This window comes from Apteryx mantelli, chromosome 9, assembly GCF_036417845.1.
Source record: "Apteryx mantelli isolate bAptMan1 chromosome 9, bAptMan1.hap1, whole genome shotgun sequence".
NCBI lineage: Eukaryota > Metazoa > Chordata > Aves > Apterygiformes > Apterygidae > Apteryx > Apteryx mantelli.
The window spans coordinates 11,517,673-11,530,047 of record NC_089986.1 but is presented as its reverse complement, the minus strand read 5'-3'; the positions used below and the strand labels follow the sequence as shown (position 1 = coordinate 11,530,047).

The 12,375-nt window shown below is 72.8% G+C and overlaps 1 protein-coding gene and 1 long non-coding RNA gene across 4 annotated transcripts; both read right to left on the bottom strand.

Moving 5' to 3' along the window:
• Nucleotides 1-1,060: 1,060 nt before the first annotated feature.
• Nucleotides 1,061-9,561, bottom strand: CHRD (chordin). 3 transcript variants are annotated; one of them, XM_067301434.1, is made up of 23 exons: nucleotides 9,417-9,561; nucleotides 8,783-8,886; nucleotides 8,010-8,136; nucleotides 7,434-7,580; nucleotides 7,233-7,350; nucleotides 6,243-6,339; nucleotides 5,990-6,131; nucleotides 5,766-5,906; nucleotides 5,211-5,293; nucleotides 4,974-5,121; nucleotides 4,761-4,867; nucleotides 4,567-4,683; nucleotides 4,317-4,473; nucleotides 3,971-4,230; nucleotides 3,747-3,860; nucleotides 3,284-3,496; nucleotides 3,110-3,203; nucleotides 2,921-2,977; nucleotides 2,718-2,821; nucleotides 2,504-2,606; nucleotides 2,260-2,414; nucleotides 1,983-2,076; nucleotides 1,061-1,593 (listed from the first exon to the last, which is right to left on the bottom strand). In XM_067301434.1, the coding sequence occupies exons 1-23, from the start codon at nucleotides 9,532-9,534 to the stop codon at nucleotides 1,526-1,528; spliced, it is 2,868 nt and encodes a 955-aa protein (XP_067157535.1). In that variant the 5' UTR covers nucleotides 9,535-9,561; the 3' UTR covers nucleotides 1,061-1,525. The 3 variants fall into 3 exon arrangements, with proteins under 3 accessions (XP_067157535.1, XP_067157537.1, XP_067157536.1); XM_067301436.1 differs by having other exon boundaries at nucleotides 3,110-3,200; XM_067301435.1 differs by having other exon boundaries at nucleotides 8,010-8,133.
• An 8-nt stretch (nucleotides 9,562-9,569) lies between these two features.
• LOC136992603 (uncharacterized) lies at nucleotides 9,570-11,923 on the bottom strand. The gene is made up of 3 exons (XR_010884961.1): nucleotides 11,805-11,923; nucleotides 10,646-10,927; nucleotides 9,570-9,684 (listed from the first exon to the last, which is right to left on the bottom strand). It is a non-coding gene; the product is annotated as an uncharacterized lncRNA (long non-coding RNA).
• Between the last annotated feature and the right edge of the window lie 452 nt (nucleotides 11,924-12,375).

Here is a 12,375-nt window from a genome sequence, read left to right as displayed (position 1 = left end):
GGCACCCCCAAGGGTGGGTGAAGACGGCCGGGGAGGGGGGCTGGGAGATGCCCCCCGCCAGCCTGGGAAGGTTCATCGCCGGACGCGAACCGGTTTGCAGCGAGGAGGCGATAAAATGAACTCCCCGCGCATTGTTTCGCCCGGGCACGGAGTCCCCTCCTTGCTCGGCAGCTCCTGGCACGGCCCCGGCAGCTGGCGCGCTGCTCCGGAGGGGAGCCCGGTGCCAGGACGCAGCCGCTGCCAGCTGCGCCTGGGGTGCCCGGCTGCTGGCACGCGGCGAGGCCCCCGGGCCTGGCATCGCGCTGCCACAGGGCGCCCGCACAGCCGTGGGCACGCGTGGGGTGGGAGACCCGCTCAGCACCAGGGCTCGGGGCCAGTATATCCCAGCGGCATCCTCCCATTACCCTACCTCTAGCCCAGGGTCCCCTCCCTAGAGCTCTGGTGCAGTCCCAGTATAGCCTAATGCCGTCCCACTATAGCTTCGTTGTTGTCCCAGTATAGCCCAGTGTTACTTTCCTTACAGCTCTGGCCCTGTTCCAGTACAGCCCAGTACATCTCTGGCACTGTCCCAGTCAATCCCAGGATAGCACAGTGATGTCCCAGGAGGTGCCCCGGTCCCCCAGTGAGGATCCCAGGGTGGGTGGCAGCACTGGGACGCCTGCAGATGCCACGAACCCAGCAAGGCCCAGTGTGGCTGTACTGGGACAACTGGGGGAGCGCTTCCCCAGAGGCCACATGCCCTGGCGCTGCCCGGCCCGGGGACGGGGGCCTGTGGGCAGGCACTGCTGTGGCAGTGGTACCCCCCTTGGGTACCACATGGCTGCGGCGACGACCCCGGCGCACCCCCCCACCGCCTGTGTCCAGCCCGCGTGGGTGCCCCAGGGCCTGGCACTGTCTCCACGGCCCCGTGCCACCCCGGCCACCCCCCCCCCAGCACCCATGCCACCAAACAGGCAGTGCCAGGGCACGACCCCCCCACCCCGAGAGCAAAGCAGGCTGGAGCGGGTGCAGCCCTGTGACCTGCTGACGCCAGGGAGACGCAGGGGGGCAGGGTGGGCAATATCTCTGTTTTTAATAAATACATCAGGGTCCCCGTCCCCAGGCACCATAAATTACATGACGAGTCCAGCTGAGCCGGGCGGGTGCAGCAAGATGGGGGGAGGAAGGATTTTACACTATGTACAAAGTGGGCACGATGCCCGCTGCGCCCGCCGGCCGGGGGGGGTTGGGGCACGGAGGTGGGTGCCCCCAGCCCTGCTCCTGCCCCCAGAGTGAGCAGGGAGGGCAGACCCGGCCCCCCCTTGGCATCACAGCCTGCAGGGTGCTGCGCAGGGCGCCTGTGCCCAGCGTCACGCCGAGACGGGGTGTCCGGGGGGGCCCCATCCAGCCCCTCGGCGCTCATGGGCGCCCCCCGCCCCGTGCCTCGCCGGCAGGGCAGGGGCGAGCGGCTGGGACCGCGCGGGCTCTCCGCACGGCTGCCTGGCGTCGCTGCGGGCTGGCACAGCCCTGGGCATCGGCTCACTGCTTAACGGCTCCAGGCCTCCGCGGTGGCATCGTGGACCTTCTCCCGGGCGTCCGGGGGGGCGTCCGGGGCTGCGGGGGCAAGCCGGGGTGGAAGGAAGGCAGGGTTGAAGACAGGCACAGGAGTGCCAGGGCAGTGCCAGGCTTGGGCTGGGAGCCCTCAGGGTGGCCCCAGACCCAGCTCAACCCCCAGAGGGGCTGGGGACGTGCCAGGGGCACCGTGGGCAGTTTGGGCAAGCGGTGACACCTGCCCAGGCACTGCAGGCGAGGTGGGGACGGTCGCAGAGGTGGGACCACGCAAAGGCCGAGGCTGCAATCGCACATGCAGGCGTGCAAACCCGGGCCTGCCGGCGCGAACAGCACACTGGTGCGTGCAAGCTGAGAGCTCGGCGGTGAGCTTATGTGCCCAGCGGCGAGCGTGCAAACGTGCAAGGGGGTGTGCAAGCGCCCGGCTCACTCACCCCGGCACTTGGCGCAGCAGGGGTTGTCTCTCCTGGCGGGGCTGGCGCAGGCGGCCGGCGGGCACTCCTGGCGCTGACAGTGCGTCTCACCCGACTGCGGCGGAGGAACGGGGGCTGAGGTGCGGGGAGCCCGGCCGGGGCTCCGCAGGGCGCAGCGGGTCCCCAGGGCGCCAGCCCGGGCGCCTTTCCCTCCCGTCCCCAAAGCACGCGGGATGGGCACGGGGGCACCTCGCCTTGCCCCGGGCAGCTGGCGCCTCCTGAGGCCTGGCACACTCACCACACACCAGCACAGGATGCACTTCATTTCACCGAAGGGCGGCACGGAGGGGTGCCAGCTCTCGTTGTTGAGGTACCAGCGGCGCCCGAAGCGGCAGGCCCGCGGCCCGTCCGCCTGCATGGTGTCGGCCAGCTCGGGGACGCTCTGCTCGGGGGCTGCGGGAGAGGGCACTGGGAGGCTGCTGCGAGGCGGGGGTCGGGGCCCGGGGCGAGCGCGAGGGGGGCCCGCGGCCGGGCGCACGCACCTGGGCACTGCTTGCAGCAGTCGGAGGGGCTGGCGCGCACGGGGTTGGCGCAGGTGAGGCGCGGGCACTGGACCTTCTCGCAGTGCACTTCGCCCGTGGTGCCCTGCGGGGAGCGCGGCACCCGGGCTGAGCGGCGGGTGGGGGCGGCCGGCTCCGTGCCGAGCCCCCGGGGGGGCCGGGGGGGCCGCCCGGCCGGCGCGGGGCCGGTGCTCACCTTGCAGGTGCAAATGGCACATTTGATGAGCCCGAAGGGGGGCACCACGGGGTGCCAGCGGGTGCCAGAGCCTCGCCACGTCTTGTCCCCGTCGAAGTAGCAGCCTGGGGGAGGAGGGGGAGGAGGAGGAGGAGGAGGAGGAGGAAGTGGGCACAGTCCCCACGGAGGGAGCCACCCCTCGCCCCGTACCCGCCGGGACTCACCCTCGCTGCTGTCCCGGGCCCGCTCCGCTTTCAGCTCTTCCTGCCCGGCCTTCCTCTCTGCGAGGATGAGGGGAGGGCGTGAGGGGACGCGCACGGGCTGGGGCAGCGCCGGGCACGGTTGCCGGCCGAGGGGGCCCCGCGGGAAACGCTGCCTTGACCCCGCTCCCCGGGTGCCCCCCCCCCCCGTACCTTCGCAGACGGGGCAGCACCGCTCCTCGGGGTGCACCTGGCGGCTGCAGTTGAGCGGCTGGCACAGGATGGGGTCGCAGATCACCGTGCGCTTCTGCGGGCAGCGCGGCTCGTTACGTGGTGCCCAGGGGCGCTGCCGGCTGCCCTGCTGCCCCCCCCCCCAAGCCCCCTTACCTGGCAGCTGCAAACCGAGCACTTCTTGTCGTAGTCGGGTGCCCAGCGGGCGCCGTGCGCCCGGTGCTGCCCCTCGAAGAAGCAGGAGTTGGGGTCCTTCTTCAGCTGCTCCAGGTCCCTGGTTTTGGAGGCCTCCGCGAGCTCAGCCTCCCCCTGGGCCCCCCCCGGGGCCAAGCGGGCGCCCCCGGCCTGGCACCGGTTGGGGATGTGCACCTGGGAGGCAGCAGCAGGCAGCAGGGTTGGCGGCACCGGGGGGACACTGGTGCCCGTGCCGCTGCCCGGCTCAACCCCGTGTGCCGGTGGCTGGCGGAGGGGGCACTGGGGAGCACGTGGGGGCACGTGGCCTGCTGGGCTCCTGGCACCACAGCGTGGCCCTGGTCCTGTCCCCTTGCCATGGTGTCCGGGGGGACAGGGACCCCAGGGGGATGAGGACGGGGGCTGGAGGGCAGCCCCCGGTACCTACCCGGCCCCGCAGCTCCCCGCGGGGGTGGGCTTTGGTGCTGACTTGCAGGAAAGCGGTGCCCTGGGCCAGGTGCTGCAGCAGCTCCGCGTCCAGGTCCTTCACCACCCCCTGAGCCTGGGGGCGGGCGAAAGGGGCAGGGACACGTGAGGAGGAGGAGGAGGAGGAGGAGGATGGCACCCCGGGGAGGAAGGCTGCCCCCGCCCCGCGCCCGCCGCCCGCCTCACCTCGGTGCTGTAGAAGCCCTTGAGCAGGCGCTTGTGGTGGTGGTGGTGGTGGTGGTGGTGGGGCCGGGCACCCAGGTCGCCCAGCTCGGCCACGCCGTGGAGGTGGGCGCTGACGGTGCCGTCGGCCGGGCGGCCCAGCCCCGCCACCGTGATCTCGTAGTGCAGGTGGCAGTGCTCGTCCAGCGAGAGCCAGGCGTGCCCCCCGGCCCCGCTGCCCACCGCCGGCGCCACCAGCTGCCCCGCCAGCGCCACCGGCATCTCTGCGCACACACACGCGGGGCTGCGGGACGAGGCGGTGGGACAGGGGACCCTGCCGTCCCCCCCACCGCCGCCGCCCCCCGCGTACCTGTGTAGCGGGCCAGGAGGCCGCTGTAGGGCAGCGAGACGATCTGCCCCCGCAGCTCGCCCTCCGCCCAGTCCTTGGTGGCCACGTTGAGGAAGAGCTCGTTCTGCAGCAGCATGTGGGCGTCGCGGGCGCTGGGGCTCAGCCACGCGCCCCGGGCCTGCCCGCCGGGAGAGACGGCATGCAGGTGGGCACGGGGAGGTGCCACCTGGGCCCCCCAATATCACCCCCCCTCCCTCCGCCCGGCACGCACCAGCCCGTCCCTGTAGCTGGGCGTCATGTCGAAGAGCACGTTCCTCTTGTTCTTCCGCCGTGGCTTGGTCTCCAGCGTGACGCCGACCACCTCGCTGGCGGTGCCCACCACCTGCACCTGCGGGCAGGGTGCAGCGGGGGCAGCGCGGGCGCCCGGGCGAGTACCGTGCCCGCGCCACCCGCCCGCCTCCTTACCTGGTACTCCAGCGTGCCGTTCCCGTGCAGCGCCAGCTTGGCCGAGCCCACGGCCCCCGTCTTGGTGGGCGTCAAGGCGTCCGCTCCGCACAGCACGCTTTGGATGGCTTGAGCCCGGGGAGGAAAGCACAGGGGGGTCAGGCTGGCACGGGGGGCACGGCCGCCCCTGCGGCCCCCGCTCTGCTGGGGTGCCCGAGCCCGGCCCACGCTCACTGTCGCAGCTCCGGCGGGTGGTGATGGTGCCCGCCAGGCGCCGGGCATGCCGGCCCTCCGTCTCGGCCACGATGCGCAGCTGCCCCTGCACCAGCCACTGCAGCTCGCGGGCCGGCAGGTCGCTCAGCACCTCCGCGAAGTCGGGGTCCTGCCGGGGGGGGGGACAGCACCGACGTTCAGCCCCGGCACGGCGGGTGCCGTGGGCTATGGGGCGCACAGGGGGGGAGCTGGCTTTACCTCCACAGTGATGTTGGCGCGGACCTCCCGCAGCACCTGGCCCTGGTGCAGGATGCGGACCCGCAGTGGGACCCAGGGCGACTCTGGGCAAGGCAGAGAGGGTTGGCCCCGCTGCGGGTGGGTGTTCCTGGGAGCCTGCACCCACTGCAAGCCCCTGCACCCATCCCCCACTTTCCCTCTGACCCCCCCGCACACCGTGACCCGTGCGCACCCAGGCGCACATCCCCCCTATACCCCCACGTCCTTGAGCCTCCTGCACCCCAGCGCCTCTCCACACCCTTCTGCACACTGACCCCTGTCCCCTCCCAACACACACGCGCACACCTCTGCATGTCCCCCGACACGTACTGACCCCCATGCACACCGCAACCCCTATGCATCCCACGCACACCCTGACCCCTGTGCATCCCACGCACACCCCCATGCACACCCTGACCCCCTGTGCATCCCATGCACACCCCCTGACCCACATCCATCCCATCCCACCCCCCCCCACCCCGTGCACACCCCCCCACGGCTGCCCTGGGCCCCGCAGGGCGCCCGCGCCCCTCTCACCCCCGGCGCCCGGCTCCAGCAGCCCTCGGGCCATGAGGATGAAGTGCAGGTTGTTCTCGGTGTCGCTCAGCGTCAGCATGGCCATGCCGCCGGCGCCCAGGTGCGCGGGGTCCGCCGAGGTCAGGATGGCGCCGAACGTCTCTGGAGCCGGGCAGAGGGGGCGTGAGGGGCGTCGCGGCAGCCCGGCGGGCGCCCGGCCGGCGGGCGCGCGGGGGAGCCCTTACCCGCGAAGAGCGCCCGGTGCTTGAGGATGCGCCCGTGGACCTCGCCGGAGGGCTGCGCCCGGGTGACGAGGACGACGCGGAGCTGCTCCCTGCGCAGCAGCTGCACGTTGGCCTTGGACACCGTCCGCCACATGCCGCAGAGCTGCGGGCAGGGACAGCGGTGGGCCGGGGGGCGCCGCGCGGCCCGGCCGGGCGAGGAAGGGGGCGCGGAGCGGGGCGTCGCGGTGCACCCCCCCCCCCCGGCCCCTCTCACCATGCCGTCCTCGGGGGCGGCGCTCTTCTGCACGGGGTGCTCGAACAGCACGTTGCCCTCGGCGTCGCTGAAACGTACCCGGCTCGGGCGGCCCAGCCTGCGGGCACCAAGGGGGCGGAGGGCTCAGCGCCGCGGACCCCTCCTCGCCGCGGGGGCGGCCCCCCGCCCGCAGGGTCGCCCCGGCGTCGGGGCCGGGGAGCAGTTTGCTCGGCGATTTGGGGTGGCCAAGAGAAGGCAGAGGAGGGGGCCGCTGCCCCCCAGCGCCGGGGGCGGCACGAGCTCCCCTTCCACCGCCCCGGCCCCCTCGCCCAGCTGGCACCGCGCAGGGGGGGAGGTCCCCGCCTGGAAAGGCTTCGGGGCAGGACCCGCGGGGAGCCGAGCGGTCGGGCCCGGCTGTAAATTAGGAGCGTTTTCGGCTCCATTTGGCTTCCCGGTCGGAGCTGGAAATTAGTCACCACTTTACTATGCAAAGGGGCCTGGAAGCAAGGAAGAAGAGAAGAAACCAGAGAGGGAAGGAGGGAGGGAGGGAGAGGAGAGGAGAGGCGAGGCAGCCGGTGGGCAAGTGGGGAGGGCAGCCGGTGGTTAGGGGCGCCCCGTCGATACCCGCGGGCAGAGGCCACCACATGGCACAGCGCCCCGGCCCCGCTGCGCCCGCTTCCTCCGGCCCCGGAGCCCTTCCCGCTTGTTCCTGCTCCAGACCTGGAGGCGAAGGGGTGAGGCTGGGCCAGGCCGGCGCCGTGGGTGTGCTGAAATCCCAGCTGCCCGCCCGAGCAGGACCCCCAGCACCTCGCCCCCTCCCCAAACCCCCGTTTCACCCCGCCAGGGGGGCATCGCGAGACTGCCAAACCTGGCTCCCGCGGGGGGGGAATCGGAGGGGAAACTGAGGCACAAGCACCATTGCGCCCCCCTTTTTTAGGCGAACGCCCTTTGCACCATGCTCACGCGTGCCAGGGCAGGGCGCACCCCACGCGGCACCCCGGCGGGACTCACCGCTCGTAGCTGATGGAGAAGAGCAGGTAGGACCGCAGGAGGGTGAACCGGGCCTTGGCCACCGCGCTGGACGTGGGGCGCCAGGGCTCGGGGCCGCTCGTCAGCAAGGCCACGAACTCTGCGGAAGGGGGTGACGATTACCGCGGGGAGAAAGCGGGCGATACTGGCCTGCGCCCGCTCCCGGCTGCCGGCGCGGCTCACCCGTGCGGGCATCGTCGCGGGCCAGGCCCTCGGAGCTGAGGTAGGAGCGGTCGTTGTAGGGCTTGTCCAGGTCATCCTCTTTGTCCTGGAAGTACTCGAAGGTGTCGAAGGGCGACTCGGGGCTCTTCTCCGGGGCGCCTGGCAAGGCTGGCGCAGGTGGGCACAGCGGGAAGGAGATTGCACCAGGTTGCTTGGGCTCGAGAGCAGGAAAAAAATCCCCCCTCCCTAGACAGGCTTAGATGCGCCCTGCAAATCACTGCAGGGCTCTGCGCTGGGAAGGGCACAGGGATGGGGGGGGGGGTTAGCCCCGTGCCCCTTCTTTGCACCCCCTCGCAGGGTGGTTTGGGGGTGGCTGTGCCCACTGGGGCTTCCCCCACCCTGGCACCCCATGGCACCCCAATAAGGGCACAGGACCCCCTTCCCGCACCCCCTGGCCCCGCTCCGTGCCGAGCCAGCCTGGCTGCTGGGAGAGACCCAAGCGGCGCGAGGGGAGAGCCCGGCAGGCGGCTGGCAGAGCGGGCACGCTGCCAGGCAGGGGCAGGGAGCCGCCGGCACCCGGCCGCACACCAGCCTCACCTTTGGGGCAGGTCTGGCAGCAGTGCCCGGGCAGCAGCGTGGCCCTGGGACAGGCGGGCACGGGGCAGTCCTGCTTCATGTTCTTGCAGTTCACTTTGCCCAGGGGTTTCCCTCGGCGGTTCCTCTGCTGGGGAGGGGGGGGGGAGCAGCCGGGAGAGCGGAGCCAAGCTGTGCCATGGACACGGGCATCTCCGAGCCGCCTCCGGCGATGGGTAGCACCCAGCATCCCCCCTTTCCGCAGGGCACCACTGCCCCCGCCGGGGCAAGCGGGGTGGCACAGCGCAGGGCAACAGAGCCCCCTCACCCCAGCCCATCTGGACCCCCCCCCCCCCGCAAGCTGCCTGCGGACACCTTGCATGCAGCCCCCAGCTGCCTGCACAGCGGCCAAGCCCGGACCCCCTCCCCACGGCCCCCATCCCCCTGCCCAGCTGTGCACGGCCGCCTCCAACCCCAGCCTCGGGGGGCTGCTCGGAAGGAGGGGGGGCCGGGGTCGATCCCCCAGGAGGAGGAATGAAGCCTGATCCTTTAAGACCCCCCTTCTCCTCCCCACTGCCGGGGGAGGGGGGGGACCCAGGTGTCCAGCTGGCTGGAGGAATCCCTGCACCCCCTCTCCTTGGGGGGGTTCTTGAGTGAGGGGGGCCATCTCCCCCCTCGCAGCCCCTCTCCCCAGGGGCACCTGCCCTACACTGCTAACCCGGGGGGGAGGAGGGGTCCCTGGGGGCAGCCTGGGAGCTGGGGGGTCGGGACGGGAGGGGTGGGGTGGGGGCCCTTACCGGCTCGCAGTGGCAGATAACGCAGCGCATGACCCCGAAGGGCTCCCCCAGGTCCGGGTGCCAGGTCTCCTCCAGGGCGTAGAAGTGCCCCCCGAAGGCGCAGCCTGCCGAGACCCCCCCGCCGCCCCCATCACCGCCGGGCCGGCCCCCCCGCGCCTGCCCCAGCCCCGCGGGGCGGGCACCGGGCGGCACCACCCCCGGCCCCGGCCCCGGCCCCCCCGGGGGCCCGAACGGCGGCGGGGCCCGGCCCGGCCAGCCGGGGGGCGCGGAGCGGGGTTCAGGAAGGGGTGCGGGGAAGCGATGCAAGGGGGCGTGCAAGGAGGAGGCGCGGGGAGGGGGTGCCAAAGGGGGGGCCGGGGAGGGATGCAAGGGGGGGGTGCAAGAAGGGGGGTGCGGGGAAGGGGTGCAAGAAGGGGGTGTGGGGAGGGATGCAAGGACGGGGGTGCAAGAAGGAGGTGCCGGGAGGGGTGCAAGGACGGGGGTGCCGGGGAGGGATGCAAGGACGGGGGTGCAAGAAAGGGGGTGCCGGGGAGGGGGTACAAGAAGGGGTGGTGCAAGGAGGGGGTGCCGGGGAGGGATGCACGGAGAGGGGTGCAAGAAGGGGGTGCAGGGGGGGTGCCCGAAGGGGTCCTACCTGCCGCCCCGCCGGGGGGCAGCGGGTCCGTGTCGGGCCGGATGGGCAGGGCGAGCTTGGGGCGGGCGGCGCGGGCGGGCAGGGCGAGCAGGGCGAGCAGCAGCAGGGCGGCGCGCATGGTGCCGGCCGGCCGGGGGACCCAGGCGTCCGGGGGCGGGGAGGGGGGGCCGGCCGCTGCCTGCCCCTGCCGCCGCCGCCGCCTCTGCCCGGCCGCCGGCCCCGGCCCCGCTTTATAGGCGGCGGCATGGGCAAGCGGGAGCTGCGAGCCCTGTGCAAACAAAGGCCCCGCTAATGAGGCGCAGGCAGCGGCCGGCCGGGGCGACGCGCCCCCCCGCGCTCCGGCCCCCCCGCCGCCCCGGGGCACCCCGCGGGGGGCGTCCTGGGGGCGCGCATTCCCCCCCCCCGGCACGGGGCACGCCGGGCACTGGGCATCCTGCGGGCATCCCGCATCCATATACCCCCCCCCCGGGCATGGGATACTCCAAGGATGCCCCTAGTCACATGCCCCCCCCCCCCCCCAGGGCATGGGATACTCCAAGGATGCCCCTAGTCACATGCCCCCCCCCCCCCCGGGCATGGGATACTCCAAGGATGCCCCTAGTCACATGCCCCCCCCCCCCCCCAGGGCATGGGATACTCCAAGGATGCCCCTAGTCACATGCCCCCCCCCCAGGGCATGGGGTGTCCCGGGCATTGGGCACCCTGAGGGCACCCCCGCGCACATGCCCGTCCCCAAGCATGGGGTGCCCCTCTGGACCCCCTCCAGCCGCACCAGGCTTGGCCCCTGTGGATGCCCCCCTCAACACAGCCCCCCCGGCATACCCTCCCCCAGGGACCTCCCCATCCACGCAGCCCCCCCCCCCCAGAGCATGGGCACCCCCAGGCTTAGAGCCCCCAGATACCCCTGCAGTCGACACTGCACCCCGAGCCCCCAGGGCAGCCCCCACACCCACCGAGTCCATGCAGCACCCCGGGAGCCCCAGACCCTCACATCTGCCTGCACGCACAGTGCTTGGTGCCCTCAAGCCCCAGCCAAACCCCAGAAGCACCCCCAGTGCTGCAGCACCCCCAGCTTAAAGGATCTCCCAGCCCCCCGGACCCACGGGGGATGTCCCCCCTCCATGTAACACCCCAAGCCCCAGAGACGCCCCCCCCCCACAGTCCTGCACTGCTCCCTGGACACCCCCAAATCCACACTGCACCCCAGAAAGTCAGAGATTCACACGCACCCCACAACTTGTCCTGCTGACACCCCCAAGCCCCCCCGGCCGCTGCCCACCCCAGGCAGAGGAAGGTGCCACAGCGGGACCCCGGGCTCCTGCCCGCCTGCAGTAGAGGTTGAGGGGGGGCAGGAGCCCGGACGCCTGGGTTCCCTTGCCCAGGGAAGGGAGGGGGGAGCTGCGGAGGAGGCTGAGGGAGCAGCACCCAGCACCAATCCTGCTCTTCGCCCACATGTGCCCGGGCTGGCGAGGGCAGTGGCGGCGGGCAGCTAGCAGACACCATGGAGAGGCCTGGAGAGAGCATCATCCAGCTGGGGAAACTGAGGCACGAAGCCTGGCCAAAGGGGAGCGAGCCCCGCTCTGCCCCCTCGGCCGCGCTGCCGGGGGGGGCAGGAGGGGCCGTGGGGAGCGGGCCAGCGCGTGCCACCCGTGCCCGCGGCCCGCCACCCGTGCGAGCGGGGCCGAAGGTGGGAGGGAGGGGTGCCGGGTGTGTGGCGGGCGGGCGGGGAGGGAAGGAGGGGGAGGCGCGGGGCTGCCAAAATCAACTCTCGGCGGTACAAACACCCGGCCAGCTGCACGGTGTAGCTAGGGAAACACAGCACAGCTGGAGCACAACAGGCCCATACCTCCCCACAACGCTCCTCCCGGGCCTCCGCACCGCCGGCGAGCGGGCAAGCTGTGCCCGGCTCAAGGGGCGCCGTGGCCCGCCGCCCGTGCCCGCCACCCCGCCGCACCACCCGGGCTCGGGCTGCCCGCCCCCGGCACGGCCACGGGCTCCCGGCCCCCTTCCCTGCCCCGATTTGGCCCGTCTCCATCGGAGCAGGGCACCGCTCCACCGGGCACCTCTGTGCGGGGAGGGCATGGGCACGGCGTGGGGGCCCCGCTGCCCAGGACGTGTCCCCGCGGCAGGGAGCTCCCTTGGCACGAGGCGGGCGCAGCTGGCACGAGAGGAGCAGCCGGGGTTTCCCTGGCGGGACGGGGCGCTGGCGTTTTGCAGGGCTGGGATACCAGCGGGGGGCCCGGGGACACCCCCGGGGGCACAGCCCCGGCCCCACACCCTGCCACTTGCGAGAGCTTTCCACGTGCCAGGGGCCGTGCCCAGGCAGGGTGGCACCCCCCCAAACCCCCGCCCTCCCCGCTGCCCCCGCTGAGCGGAGGTGGCACCGACCTGTCCCCTCTCCTCTCTCCCGGCGTCCCCGCTGGCCCGGGATGTGGCGGCGCCGAGGGCACGGGAGGGCCGGGGGCGGCCCGGCGGTGCCAGCGTCGCCGAGCGCGGTGCCAGGCCGCGGCGTGTCTCCGGCCCTTCGGGAAGACGAGGCGCGAGCCGCGGGGCCGAGCGGCGAGGAGGTGGGCGGTGGCTCCCGGCCGCCCCGCCGGTGCCAGAGCCGAGCGCAGCGCAGGAATCCGGCGCTGGCTCCGTGCACCGAGAGCTCGTCACAGTCTCCTGGCTCAGCCCCGGCCGCAGGGATGCGGGGAAGCGATGGGGGAAGCTCCCTCCCCTTTCCCTGGGAGGAAGGAAACCCGGGAAACCTGCCTGGATGTAGCCCTTGGCAGAGGGGGAAACTGAGGCACAGGGCCATGGCACGATGAGGCAGGGGACCGGGAGGGAGCCCGGGCAGTGCCAGCCTTGGATCAGGGAGGTATTTTGGCTCGGGAGCCCAGCAGGGGAGGAAGTGCTGGGCATTTCTGCCCAGGGAAGGGAAAATCGCAGCTTAAATACAGGCACATGGGCAGGAAGG

What these genes read in the sequence shown, in the direction of transcription:
- CHRD (XM_067301434.1), bottom strand. Translation starts at nt 9,534, where the DNA reads ATGCGCGCCGCCCTGCTGCTGCTCGCCCTGCTCGCCCTGCCCGCCCGC. An exon ending in CCGCCCCCGAGGACGGCATG is followed by an intron (nt 6,132 to 6,242) that starts GTGAGAGGGGCC and finishes CCCTGCCCGCAG; the next exon opens with CTCTGCGGCATGTGGCGGAC. An exon ending in GTGCCATTTGCACCTGCAAG is followed by an intron (nt 2,607 to 2,717) that starts GTGAGCACCGGC and finishes CGCTCCCCGCAG; the next exon opens with GGCACCACGGGCGAAGTGCA.